This window comes from Trichomycterus rosablanca, chromosome 15, assembly GCF_030014385.1.
Source record: "Trichomycterus rosablanca isolate fTriRos1 chromosome 15, fTriRos1.hap1, whole genome shotgun sequence".
Taxonomy (NCBI): domain Eukaryota; kingdom Metazoa; phylum Chordata; class Actinopteri; order Siluriformes; family Trichomycteridae; genus Trichomycterus; species Trichomycterus rosablanca.
In genome coordinates, this window is record NC_086002.1 from 9,293,111 (window position 1) to 9,307,665 (window position 14,555).

The 14,555-nt window shown below is 37.1% G+C and overlaps 1 protein-coding gene across 1 annotated transcript in view; it reads left to right on the plus strand.

Annotated features, from left to right (window-relative positions):
* Positions 1–14,555, plus strand: part of grin2bb (glutamate receptor, ionotropic, N-methyl D-aspartate 2B, genome duplicate b) — a 144,217-nt gene that overhangs the window by 82,054 nt on the left and 47,608 nt on the right. Inside the window, exons 3-5 of the mRNA XM_063009807.1 lie at positions 2,276–2,419; positions 3,748–4,018; positions 5,793–5,985. Of these exons, the coding sequence (XP_062865877.1) occupies positions 2,276–2,419; positions 3,748–4,018; positions 5,793–5,985 (608 nt within the window). The remainder of the gene's footprint in view (positions 1–2,275; positions 2,420–3,747; positions 4,019–5,792; positions 5,986–14,555) is intronic.

Sequence of the window (14,555 nt, forward strand, 5' to 3'; positions counted from 1 at the left end):
GTATGAGTGGACCAGACACAGCAACGCTGATGGAGTTTTTAAACACCTCACTGTCACTGCTGGACTGAGAATAGTCCACCAACCAAAAATATCCAACCAACAGCACCCTGTGGGCAGCGTTCTGTGACCACTGATGAAGGTCTAGAAGATGACCAACTCAAACAGCAGCAATAGATGTGCGATCGTCTCTGATTTTACATCTACAAAGTGGATCAACTAGGTAGGAGTCTAATAGAGTGGACAGTGAGTGGACACGTTATTTAAAAACTCCAGCAGCGCTGCTGTGTCTGATCCACTCATACCAGCACAACACACACTAACACACCACCATGTCAGTGTCACTGCAGTGCTGAGAATCATTCACCACCCAAATAATACCTGCTCTGTGGTGGTCCCGTGGGGGTCCAGACCATTGAAGAACAGGGTGAAAGCAGGTTAAAAAGATATGTAGAGAAACAGATGGACTACAGTCAGTAATTGTAGAACTACAAAGTGCTTCTATATGGTAAGTGGAGCTGATAAAATGGACAGAGTGTAGAAACAAGGGTGTGGTTTTAATGTTATGGCTGAGCAGTGTATATGTGTGTTTTAATGTAATGTTTATGTATTAGATATTAGATCGATTTAATCGGCACATGCTGACTCATCTGGGGAGGTTCTATAAACGCTTATAGTGTTTATTGTAGTCTAGCTGGACACAAATGGACACTCTAGGAGCTGACTCTACACTGTAGGTGTTAGGTCAATAACAGGGATTTAGCTGTGCCCCCCACTTTCTTCTAATTGTCAGTGTGGTTAGCTTCAAGCTACCAGATGAATCTATTCATGCCTCACTGGCGCGGTAGACTCCAGGGTAGTGAGCTTTGATGTTAAAAGGAGGTAAAATGGCATGTGTCAGATGTAACACAGCATATACTTTTGATTTCTCACACGGAATTGTCAGCTTTGACACACATTCAGTTTAGGTGGATTTGTAAGGGCTATTACATAGCCAAAAGTAAGTGGACGCCCCTTCTAAATATTATGTCCAGGTGTTTTATTTACACTCATTGCTAATAGGTGTATACAATTCTTTTATATGCTTTTAACGTTAAGACAGCAGTTTGGGAATGGTCCGTTCATGTTCCAGCATGACTGTACCCCTGTGTTTAAAGGTAGGTTTGTAAATAAGTAAATGAGTTCAGTGTGGAGGATCTTTAGTGGCTTGTATAGAGCCCTGACTAAACCCCATTAAACACCTTTGGGATGAATTAGAATGATGATTCTGAGCCAAGCTGTCTCATCCAACATCAGTGCCTGACCTCACAAATGGAAATGACTGTCGAGGCACATATTTCAGTGGGGGTGTATGTAATGGCAGTTTAATGATTTCAGTGATTCATGCTGTTTCAATAGTTGTTTTTAATACAAACTTTTTTATATATTAATTTAAGATTTTATAAGGTTAATTTGTTTCCAACTTTTCCAAAGCCAAATGAATATTTTGAGAAAACTTTATGCTGGCACCTTGCACTTCTACTGCTTCAGAGTACAGGGGTTAGGGTTAGGGTTGGGGTCATTTCAGGTAGTTTGGCAATGCACATCTTAGATGAACAGTTTATGAAGGTTTGGATAAACAGTTCTGTTACTGACAGGGCCGATTTGGAACCAAGGACAGGTACTTTCATGCAGGCTTTGGTTTGTTTACCAGGGCACCAGCAACATAGTAGAAATTTGAAGATTGGCTTGTTGGAAAGTATGTCTGTATGCACCTGTTAGCAATGGGCCTGGCCTACAATAGTCAAATCACATGGAAATCTCATGTATAGCAACAGTGTAGTTATACTAAAAATGTAGTATCATATTATTGTAGTTATCTGATACATGTTAGTACCAGTGTCTTGTGAAACCTGCTTGCAACATACAGCATATACCAAAGCCACATTTGCTTCTTGTGCTGAGTGAAATTTTGATTTCATGATACAAAATGTAATTGTTCATTTTGAACATAAAACCAACATTTCAGTGTGGATAGTTTGTAGTCTATTGCCAGGGATGAGTGCACAAAGTTATGAGCAATTACAGCAATTTATCAGAGATGAATTGATGGCCTAAATGTCATAGCGATGCTTCAATTCCCATTTTATGGCTGACTTTCTGAACACGGTGTTTTTCCAACATTGATTAGCAATTAGCGCGTAATGAAAAAGAGGCCTCTAATATTCTGCCAGCTGCTGCATAGATCATTTCCTAATTATGTATTCATATTCTTATCACAATCGTTTGTTTTCTGCAGGATGACAACTCTATGTTCTTCCAGTTTGGGCCGTCGATAGAGCAGCAAGCCTCCGTCATGCTTAACATCATGGAGGAATACGACTGGTATATCTTCTCCATCGTTACTACGTACTACCCAGGGTACCAGGACTTTGTCAATAAGGTAAAAGAAATGCACTAAATGCACCAAATATCTTCTTTCCTTACCTATATGAAGTATATTAGCTGAAATGTAATGTGCTAAGTAAAAGCTTATAGCCCCATAGATTTAAGGGGTTTTATATACTTGCCTGATCTAAGCCTTGCCACAATTTGATTGTGGAGATCCGCAAACAGTTCATTGGACTTCATGGCTTATCATGACAATATAGTGTAACTCGTGGGCCCAGTTGTGTGCTCTTCCAAACTATGTCCAATCAATTCAAATAGCTACATTTGGTTTTTAATTGAATTTTAGACACATCTTAGGTGTAGTAAACAAAGTAAAAGACTATTATTATTGTTATTTTACAAAGTATAAGATTATTATTTATACAGAAATTATATCCATTCAAAAATTAAGTATAATGATATGAATTATGCAAAAGGTCAAACACAGGTCAAAAAGTAATAAATAATATTATTGCTGTCTGTTTTTATTTACATTTTACATTCTACTGTCTTAATTGGTGTGGTGCTTAAAATGTTTGTTATTTTTCTTGCTTTTTGAAAATAAAAGACCCTTAAAAATAGATGATCAGTGTCAGTTTCCTCCCAGTCTATCCAATTATGTGATTGCATTTTGCTTTTTCTGCTGCTGCTGACCTTTACTACTGACTGAGAGTCACGCACTGATCCCCATTATCCCTCATCTCTGATCAGCCAACAGAGGTTGTAATTGCACCAGTTATGAGGAATCTCCTCCAGCAATCCAACCCACTGGACTATCCAATCATTGTCCATGTAGGTGCCCCACCTCCCAGTAGCAGAGCTGAGATTCTAACTCACGAGTTTGAGATGTCAGCTCTGGTATGCTAGCGTGTTTTACCACTGTGACACCTGAATGCCAGAGGTTGGTGTTTTTAGTCCTTTCACTTTCACTCCAAAGACACTGTCAAAACTCACATGCACGCTAATGCTGACATGATTGATGGGCAAGTAGATTCATTTCTTGTGCTGGATGGATGACTACTGCCTGCTAATGTTTTTTGTTCACAAAGCCTAATCAGAGAACATTTCCCTTTAAAAGGACATCTTATTGTCAGCTCTTTGTATGTGAAGAAAACTCTGCCAATATATAAAACAAGTAAGACAAATTGTGTTCACATTTCTTAGACAGACATGACTTTATCTTAATGGGGTTGTATCATCCTGTCTGGTTTTGTCGTTGAATAAATTTTAGTAATAGTTTTAGTTTTCTCGAAGTAATAGCAATAATGATTCCACTCTGATGTTGTTGAGCACAACTACCTGTTGGAGCCCAAAATATTTATTAATCTTTGTCTCCCACAGGTCCGGAGCACTATCGAGAACAGTTTTGTGGGCTGGGAACTGGAAGAGGTGTTGCTGCTTGATATGTCGGTAGATGACGGCGACTCAAAGATACAGAACCAACTGAAGAAGCTGCAGAGTCCTGTCATACTGCTTTACTGCACTAAAGAGGAGGCCGCCACCATTTTTGAGGTGGCACATTCAGTAGGCCTTACTGGATATGGTTACACCTGGATTGTACCATCGCTGGTAGCCGGGGATGCCGACAACGTGCCCAATGTCTTTCCTACAGGTAAAAGTGAAGATAATGAATGAGGCTTAAAGAGAATAATTTTGTGTTTTGTATCAGCACACAGAAACTGAAGTGGAGTCTTGATTTAACTTCAGTATAGATGACTGTCTGTATTTTTGTATGCTTTCCCAAGAGCTTTTAAGAGCTTTGCTCATTGGTCCAACAGAGGCAATATGGCAGTGGTGGGGCTTGAACTAGCAAGCTTTTCAAGCTACAAGTCTAGTACCTTAACCAATAAGTCAACATTGCCATGTTAAACACAGTTTAAGTCATAAGTTTACATACATCTTGAATTGATTTGTATTTTTCCTACTGACGTACATTCATCTGAGAGAAAGATGGCATGTTCATCTCCTTCTTGAACATGATGGCGTGTGATCCCATGGCGTTAGACTTGCATATTATCTTTTGAACAGATGATCGTGATACTTTTAAGAATTTGTAAAATGCTCCAAAGGATGTAACAGACTTATGGAGGTTCACAATTATTTTTCTAATTTCTTGGCTGACTTCTTTTGATTTTTGCATGATATCAAGCAAGCCTGGCCTACTGCCACAAATTAAAATACTACCACAGGTACTCGTTCAGTTAATGTAAATGATGTCATTTAGCTTCTGAAGCCTCTAAAGCAGGGATGTCCAACCCTTGAAACAAATAAAAATATAATAGAGCTACCTAATTACTAACATCACTTCATTTTTATTTGAGTAACTAATAACCCATCTTTGACAGTGCTAACTAAGATTTTGCCAATGTCACTAACCAGTTTAATCCTAATGGAAAGATTATTATACTTAAATTAAACATACCCACTTCCCTCTGAACTCAGTGTCTGCCGTCTAGTTTTTGCTTCTTTGGAAAAGCTCTGAAACATTAATGTAGGTGTAACACTGATGTTTTAAGTTGGGGGAAAGAAGATGGGGAGCATTTTAGACTTGTTTCAAACAGTTCAAGCTGTTTTTAAAACCTGCTCAACAGCAGGCCAACTTCAATTTTATTTCTAAAATACCTCACAAGCTGTTTCAAAGATGGTAACGGGCTGCAAATGGTCCACGGGCCGTAGTTTGGACATCCCTGCTTTTTTCCAAGTTCCAAGCTAGTTGGACACAATTGGGTGTTCCTGCAAGAATACATAGACTGAAAGTCTGTAAAGACCAACAGTTTGAACTCCACTAATGTTTTATTTGGAAATCATTGTACCACAAACTTGTTGATGGTTGCTGTGCTTAAGAACATATAACCACATTTTAGGTGTACTGTATGTGAACTTTCTTTTTATGTAAAAAACACACACTCACACAATAAAAGATACAAGTGTGAGCAAAATTTGACTTTAGTTATAGAGTATATGGCCCCATGTTTATTTTCCATTAGAAATAACTGAGTAAGATAGTCTAATTTACTTCTTTATATTTAATAAATGTCAGTTTAGATAATCTGATACTTGTTCACAGCAATGTACTTTTTATTTTTATTGCCAGCTGGGCCCAAGTATCTAAAATAAAAGCACATAAGAAAATGGGGGAAAAATGCTGATATTTTTGGAGTGGAGATCTGCATCTACTTAATCTCTTACTTTAAAAGAGAACAATATTACACATCTTCAGAATGAGCCATTAACTTCATACAGCTATATTTAACATGATACATCTGTCCTTTTGTTACAGCTGTACAGTAATACACATACAGAATAACACAGCACAGTAAAGAAGTGGTATAAAAAGAAACCTGCGAAACCTTTCTCATCCTTTTTTTGTAATTTTTTTCACTAAGGTCTGATCTCAGTGTCTTATGATGAGTGGGACTATGGGCTGGAGGCACGTGTACGTGATGCTGTGGCAATCATTGCCATGGCAACCTCCACCATGATGTTGGATCGAGGTCCTCACACGCTGCTTAAGTCCGGTTGCCACGGCGCACCTGAGAAGAAAGGCCCGAAGGGAGGAAACCCAAATGAAGTTCTAAGGTAAGGCTAATGTTCACATACACTCACCCATGTGTCATGAGTCAGTCATGCTGATGCTGTGTAGTTCTAATGTTCACATACACTCACCCATGTGTCATGAGTCAGTCATGCTGATGCTGTGTAGTTCTAATGTTCACATACACTCACCCAGTCATAAGTCAATCATGCTGATGCTGTGTTTACCTTTCTGTGGCTGGTGGTCTTTGTTTTTTAGCCAGAAATGAATATCTGAATGGTCAGTGGCCAAACACACACACTTACACACACACACACACACACACACACACACACACACATCTCTTAAAAGCGCTTGAGTACATTTAATTTGTCTACATCAGTCTACCTGAGAGAAAAAGAAAAGAACAGTAAGCCTGTGATTAACTAAGTGCACTGACAGGGACAGAGCCAATTTACAGAGAAAATGTATTGCCATCAGAAAAACATTTCCTGTTTATTAACTATCTGGACACACAGACCACAAACAAACTCTGTGAGATATACTCAAACATCGATGTTACCAAGGACACATCAAGGGTGATGTACACAGTGCAGAATCGACCACACCAGAAAACCCACCCAGACCTGATAAAATGAGATCCCCCCGGTGGGGCGGTCCGGGTCCTTTCTGTGTGGAGTTTGCATGCTCTCCCCGTGTCTGCATGGGTTTCCTCCGGGTGCTCCGGTTTCCTCCAACAGTCCTCTTACAGTTCAAAGAGTGCAAGTGAGGTGAATTGGAGATACTAAATTGTCCAAGACCGTGTTCGATATAACCTTGTGAACTGATGAATCTTGTGTAATGAGTAACTACCATCTCCTGTCATGAATGTAACCAAGGTGTAAAACATGACATTAAAATCCTAATAAACAAACAGAACCCCCCCAACCTGTGAAATCTGCCAAACAACTGTGACGATAAAGCACATCCTGATAGAATGCCCCAAATATGCCAAGAAAAGACAACAAGCACACATGACTGAAACCTTAAAAAAATCTTATCTTACACAAGACAACACAAGAACAGTTTCAACTTATCTTGCAGCTATAAAATAAAGCAATAAGCCACGAGAGGCCGTGCGTTACTGTGACTTTAGCACGGGGATGACGTTTTTGGCACGACGCGAAGCGGAGTGCCTAAAACTTCTTTCCCGTGCTAAAATCATAGCAGTAACGCACAGTCTCGAGTGACTTATTGCTTTTATAAAACGGCGGTCAACATAAAATACAATAAATACAACAATGTTTAATTCATAAATGTATTTATTGTGTATAAACTTACAATAAAGCATTCTTCCGCGACGCCAGGTAGTTCGATTAACATTGTTGCTAGGCAACATAAGGGCGAAAATAACATTAACTTTTTCTTTTCAGTGGCGTATTAATATGGAATGATGTGAGGTGGTCATAGGAGTGCGTTTATCGGGGATTTTACAACGGCTTCGAACGCAGCTCAGCCAATCAGATTTTAGGACCGGAACTATTCGTTTTATAAATAAACATATAAAATGACCCCAAAATATAAAGACTAGATAAAATAAGCAGACAGAAACATAATACCTAAAACATGGCATTAAAATTCAAATAAATAAATTAATAAATTAGCTACCTGGAACTTTAGCAAATGATGATTTAAACAAGATAAAGAACTTAATTTGCATTCCTGATTACACCCTCCCAGTGTCTTAGTAACTAAATGAAGCAGGTTCAGGACACTAAAAGATTTAAAATACACAGCATTTTACAACCTGATCACAGTCCATAATTTAGATGCATTAATAAATAAAAAATAACAGAAATCTGTTGACTCATAAATCACTGTCAGGAAAGTTAATTGGCAGTAAATTGGTCAATAAAAGTAAAGTTTTTATTCTACATGTTCTTAATCTATTACCTTAACCTATTACCCATGTATAATAACATTGTATAGGCTTTACTTTTATATAACTAAATTAGGTATATCTAATTTTCATTGTTTTACTGCTGCTTTCTTTTAGCTTAAAATCTGTTGGCTGTATCTTTTGTAAGTTACAAAATTTGATCTTCACCTATTTAAAAATAAGACTTAGTTACTTTATTGACATTTACTAAATAAAGTTCAAACCTTTGAGGCTGGCAAGAGAAAATGTTAACTATTTATTTTATTATAATTATTTTATCATATTTTCTGTAAATTAATTTATTATAAAATATTAACCTAATTTAAATGAAAATTTTATCTCAATGGTTTGTCCATTAGTGCTCTGTTAGTCTTTGTAGTGCTAAAGTTTTAGTTTGTGTTGTCTGTGGCTGTAGAAAATTGAATGCTATTAAATGATAAATATGCTAAAATGCTTTTAAATCAATAAAAAAAAGCTCTCACAGTACAAGTTCTTCCTTACGTTAGAATAATGCACTTACTTTCAAAGGTCTCTGTTAATTAAGCTCTAATTCTGTTTTACAAATGTGTTTTACTTAAACATTTATTTACCAACTACTCTCCTTAGATTCCTATTATAAGTAGCCTAGGCTACACAATATGGCCCAAAAGCGGACTTTTCTACGGAGGCTTTTCACAAGATTTTGGAGTGCGTCTGTGAAAATGTGTGCCCATTGAGTCAAGAGTTGTTGTGAGGTCAGACACAAAAGTCTCACAAACATTGTTTGATTTTATCCAAAGTTGTTTTTTTTTTCACAGACAATCTTCATTTTGGGCCTTCCCTAATATTGGAAGCTTATAGTTCCTTCATTATTTTGCATAGTTAATATTATATGCCTGTTCTATGGGTGTGGCTAAAAAACTTGATCTGAACATGTAAGAGGTATGTCCACATATTTTTGGCCCTACAGTGTTAAAAGATGTTTTCTGCTCTTTTCTCAGTACAGTGAAATATAATGGAAGATTTTTCACGGTAATCAAACAAATGTGGTGAATAGAGATTAGATGTGAGGAAGAGAAAGGTGAACACATTTTGGTCAGTGGGAAAGCGGTTTACTGAATTGAAGAATCAGATGCAAAATTGCAGCACCGATCTGTTCTGTTAACAGGGAGGAGGCAAGGCGCTGTGTGGGGAGCGTGCAAAAAGAAAATCGGCTGAATAAAAATGAGCTAGATAAGACAAACTTATGGATAGTCGCCAGTAGAGATCGTTTCTGTAATGAAGTGCCTGTATTCACACAAAAGAACAATATTATTTCATTTCAGGCTTTGACAGTGGACAGGTTTCTTTTTATTGCCGTTACATGCTCGGTTATTCATGATCATGCACAGCACTTAGGGGGTCGAATGAGTCCTGTTGGTCGCCTGTTGCTTTTTTTTATTTTTTTATATTGTATATCATGATGTGTCATGTATTTGAATATATTCACTCTGCACGGGTTTGAATAAGTCAATCTATCCTCTCAGATCTGCCAGCTGCTAACAATGGCTTTCAGTCTAAGTAAAAGTCTGAGCACTAGGTAATTAGTCTCTTAGTAATTGGTGGCCATTACGATGAGTGTACATTGTCCATTAAAGTCAGAAGATCCCAAATCTGAGCTAATATAAAACTCAAAGGGAACTTCAAAAGGATCAAAAGCATGTATTGTTGCTGTGTTTAAGTTAAATAATGGTATTACAGTATTACAATTGTGGTTGCTCAGAAGGTGTTGATTGATTTTCTTTAATAGCATGGCTCATAAAGTAAATGCTTGCAGTAGTGTAAATCATAGTAAAATAATAATGTGCATTATTGTAATATATTGTATATTTAGCTTTTCCACAGTAACAGTTAATTTCACATAGGTTTGTTAGGGAACTTCCTAGCATCATTTAATGTATGCCATATTAACAATATATTTGACTTTAACCGTAACTTGCATGCCATTCTAATTTCAATTTAATTCACCTATATTTACATTCACAAAACGTTTTAAAGAATTGACACAGTACTGGAATAAAATGTTTTATTTACCTGCAAACTACCAGTATAGAATTGTTGGGCAGGTTTTTTTTTTATCACAGTTTTATTTTATTTTATTTTTTTAAAGAAATAAGCAGCTGATTGATCACTTGTACTTGTCATTATGAATATATCTTTTAAGGTCTGAGAACTTTATATTAATATTGTGTTTCTGTGATTGGATGAACTGCACTGTTAATAATAACTCGAAAAATCAAATCAATGCATAGGATTGATTTTAAGTCAGCATGTAATAGATTTTGTTTACAAATAATAAGTTGGTTAAAAGTGCTGCTACTGTTGTAGAGCTTGTTGGAGTGTTTAAACATTTAGTTTTCAAAAACAAGTGGAAAAATATTTTTTATTTTATGAAAGCCATTGTGAAAGACAACCAGTTATTCATTCAGACTAATATTTACAGTTGCGAAAATGATTTAAATCTATTCGAAATTGCTTATATTTCTACATTAAATACTTATATAATGTAGAAGCCAGACATTCTACTTTAATTTATATTTGTGTTCATTAAGAACTTTGATTAATTATTTAGAATGGGTGGCATGGTGGCTAAGTGGGTAGCACTGTTGCTTCACAGCAAGAAGGTCCTGGGTTTGATCCCCAGATGGGGCGGTCCTTTCTGTGTGGAGTTTGCATGTTCTCCCTGTGTCTGCGTGGGTTTCCTCCGGGTGCTCCGGTTTCCTCCCACAGTCGAAAAACATGCAGCCAGGATAATTGAAGACACTGAATTGTCCTATAGGTACCTAGCCGCTAGGATACATAAATTAGTGCATTGTAGTGCCGGTCCCAAGCCCGGATAAATAGGGAGGGTTGTGTCAGGAAGGGCATCAGGTGTAAAAACTGTGCCATATCAATAATGCGGATCACGATCTGCCGGCGACCCCTAACGGGAGCAGCCGAGGAAGCAGATAGAGATTAATTATTCAGAATCTGGGTGACAAACACACACACACACTTTAGTTGTTCCAATAAATAAGATTGAAGGTGTTGGTTTAAGAAATTCCTGTCATATTAAAAACAGTATTAAAGGTCTGAGTCTGTGCTTTATGATAAAGATATGTTTATGTAAGCATTGCCATGATCAAATCAAATGTAAAGATACGTACATGATGGAAAGGTTATAAAGGCATTTTTAAAGACTTAGTTGTTTGTTAATCTTTAAATAATGGAAGATTAGTAATGTTGCTACTCTTTCAAGAACTGGGCAAAGGTCACACCATGAGCTCCAAGTGCTTGGCTAAAGAAATGGCACTTAATGCTAAACTTTAAACAGTAGTCTTTGAAAAATAATTAGAACTTGCTCACACCTTTATTTATTTAACACTGAACAACAATGTCCTTAATTAACTGACACTTCTTGTATTAAGTAATACTTATCATGAGTTATTAGTTATTTCAGTATATAGTCATGTTCTATTGCGACATTGAGTTGTAAAGGAAATGTTAGCCGCTACTGGTGTTAACCCGTGTATTTTCAGCATTATTTTTTCATTATTGTTAGTTTGTAAAAGGATTTACTTTAATATCTTGTGGCAGTTAAGAAACACTGACAGGATAGATGATGTAGTACGAGAAAGGGGGTGTTGCTTTTCTCCACAATTATATGACATTCTGACAGCATGTGACGTCTCTGCTTATTATCTTTGGCTTTTGTGATTTTACAAACACCCCCGTTTTAATTGCCAACATAAAAAAAAATCACCTTTCAGTCGAGCTGCTCTCCCTGGCTGTTGTTCTGATACTTGACACTGAGCATAGACGGGCATTGATTGCTAATTATTAATTAGCATTTGGGCTTTGTAGCTCTCACTTTTAGCAGGGCCATTTGTTCTGCCGCTGTGTGGAAATAGAGCGCTCGGGGGAAAGCTGGATTACAGAGACGGAACAGAATAGCAGTGGGAGACTAACTTCTGTCGGCTGTTCGCTCGCTTTTATCTGCCGTTTTCTCTTTTTGGATCTTTTTTTTTCTCCTCTGTGTCCTTTCACTTACTTGTTTTATTTCTGTAATTTGGTTTTTAGTTACAATCCTGCATCCCACACTGGCTGTGTCACAAAACACATGCTTATATACAAAATAGTATTTCATTTTTTACTAACCACTTTTTTCTGGTCAGGGTTGCAGTTACACATTCAGTCACTCACAATCTCTGGGCAATTTAAATGCCTAAATTTTTACTGCACATTTTAGGAAACAAAAAAACTGGAGTTATTAATTATTTCAGTATATAGTCATGTTTTATTTTGACATTGATTGAGTTTTAAAGGAAATGTTAGCACTACTGGTGTTATTGTACTGTTATTGTATACTGTGTATTCTCAGCATTATTCTATCATTATTGTTAGTTTGTAAGAGGATTTACTTTAATATGTTTTATACGCTTGTGGTAGTAAAGAAACAAGTAGTAAAACTACTTGTTCTATTTCTGTAATTTGGTTTTTAGTTACATCCCTGCATTTCACATTGGTTGTGTCACAAAACACATATACACCGATCAACCATAACATTAAAACCACCTCCGTGTTTCTACACTCACTGTCCATTTTATCAGCTTCACCTGACCATTGAAGAACAGCATGAAAGATGGCTAACAAAGCATGCAGAGAAACAGATGGACTACAGTCAGTAATTGTAGAACTACAAAGTGCTTCTATATGGTAAGTGGAGCTGATAAAATGGACAGTGAGTGTAGAAACAAGGAGGTGGTTTCAATGTTATGGCTGATCATTGTATATGAAATAGTCATTTCCTTAATTAATTCATTTTCCATGACAACTTTATCCTGGTCAGGGTTGCAATGGGTCTGATGCCACCCAAACACAAGGCAACAACACACCCCAAACAGGGTTACAAGATATTGCATCACAGTACACACTTACACATTCAGTCACTCACACTTCTTGGCAATTTAAATACCTAAATACCTGCTGCACGTTTTTGGAAGACATCACATCACACCCATGTTTTCTGGACTTTTGGTACCCTGGATTCCTCCTATCCACCAAAATGATGTCCGTAGGTGGATTGTCCATTCAAATTGCCCCTCGGCATGGATAAGTGTAAATAAGTCAGACACTAATACATGCTTTGCACCATAGCTGCATATTTTGTGCAAATCTCATGCTTAAATTCCACTTATTTAATAGTATGTCAAGATAGTAAGAACACAACTGGTGATGTAAAGGATACTAGGCATTTTTGGAATGCAGCCATTATAGTGAGACGGACTAAAAGCAAGAAGAATGCGTAGGTGGTTTTTAATCTGTGTAAACTTGTTTTTAATGGCAAAAGCTAAAATAATAAATATATATTTTATATCTATCAATGCAGCCAAGTTTCTCAGTTTTTTTATATTAATTTCTCACTTGTTCTTTCCCCATGAAGTTGTCACACAAATGATAATTGATTTGGATTAGTTTTGTTATATTTATGGTTTTTTTTTAACTCATTGTCACATGGTGGTGAGCATCTTGCAACAGATGCACCATGTGTAACTCTGTATCTGCAATGCTAAAGATTAAGGAATAAACACAATTGCAGGTACAGGCACAGCAATACTGTGTTTGAAAAGCAACAAAAGAAATGGAAAATATTGTTACATAATGTACAAAAGAATAAAACTTGAGAAATAAACAAAACCAAACCAAAGATGTGAGAATAAAAACAGGTAACCACATTACTAGAGCAGAAACTGTCCTCCATAGACTGCCAAGAAACACGGAAAAAAAACAGGGACAGGCTTAAGCACTTGTGTGCAATTCCTCCAGCTACTCAATCCACCGGTGAGCTACAAGCCAACACTCACCACATGAACCTGACTGGGAAAAAACTGTCAGCAGCAATAAATAAACAAATTAATTAAAGTAATTAAATGCAAAATGTGGATTAGCACCTTCAGTGAACTGGTCATTCAGTGTGTTTCTGCTTTGTACCCAGACCCACCACAAGCCTGACCGGGATGAGGGATTAGTCGACTGTGTTCCTACACAAATCCTACACAATTGGCAATGGCAAAATCTCTCTCTCTCTCTTTATATATATATATATATATATATTCTTTGTGTATATGATTTATTATTTTACAACACTTTCTCTCTTTATCTGTGTTGCTGTTAGATTCAGAATTTCTCATTCTCTCCGTCTTTCACTTCTGACTTGCTTTCTTGTTTCTTTCCTGCTATCACGCTGACTCTCCCCCTTCCCCCGGTTCTCTAAACTCATTAAAACAGCCATGTCTTGCCGGAGCTGTTGTCATGGCAGACGACTGTACAGTGAGAAGCTGTGTGTGGGAGCTCACTGCTTAAACACACACCAAGCCAAAAGCACTATTCATCCTCAGCCTCACTCGGCTTCCAAAATAAACCCTCTAAAATATTCACCACTAAATTTGGAATTTGGGGGTTGCATCTGTCGTAAAGAAGTGGCAGAGAACAAAACCCCATTGTAAGTTCTGGGAGTCTAATTGCAGGCAACATCATTCAGGTTGGAAACCAAAATCCACATAGCTCATCCAACCACTTGACAGCATTTAGCTGGAATCAGTATCACTGAAATCAATATTCAGCAATTTTAAGCTTTATATCAGTTGAGAAATTAACTGATTGAAGGTCTCCGTTATATACACTGATCAGCCATAACAT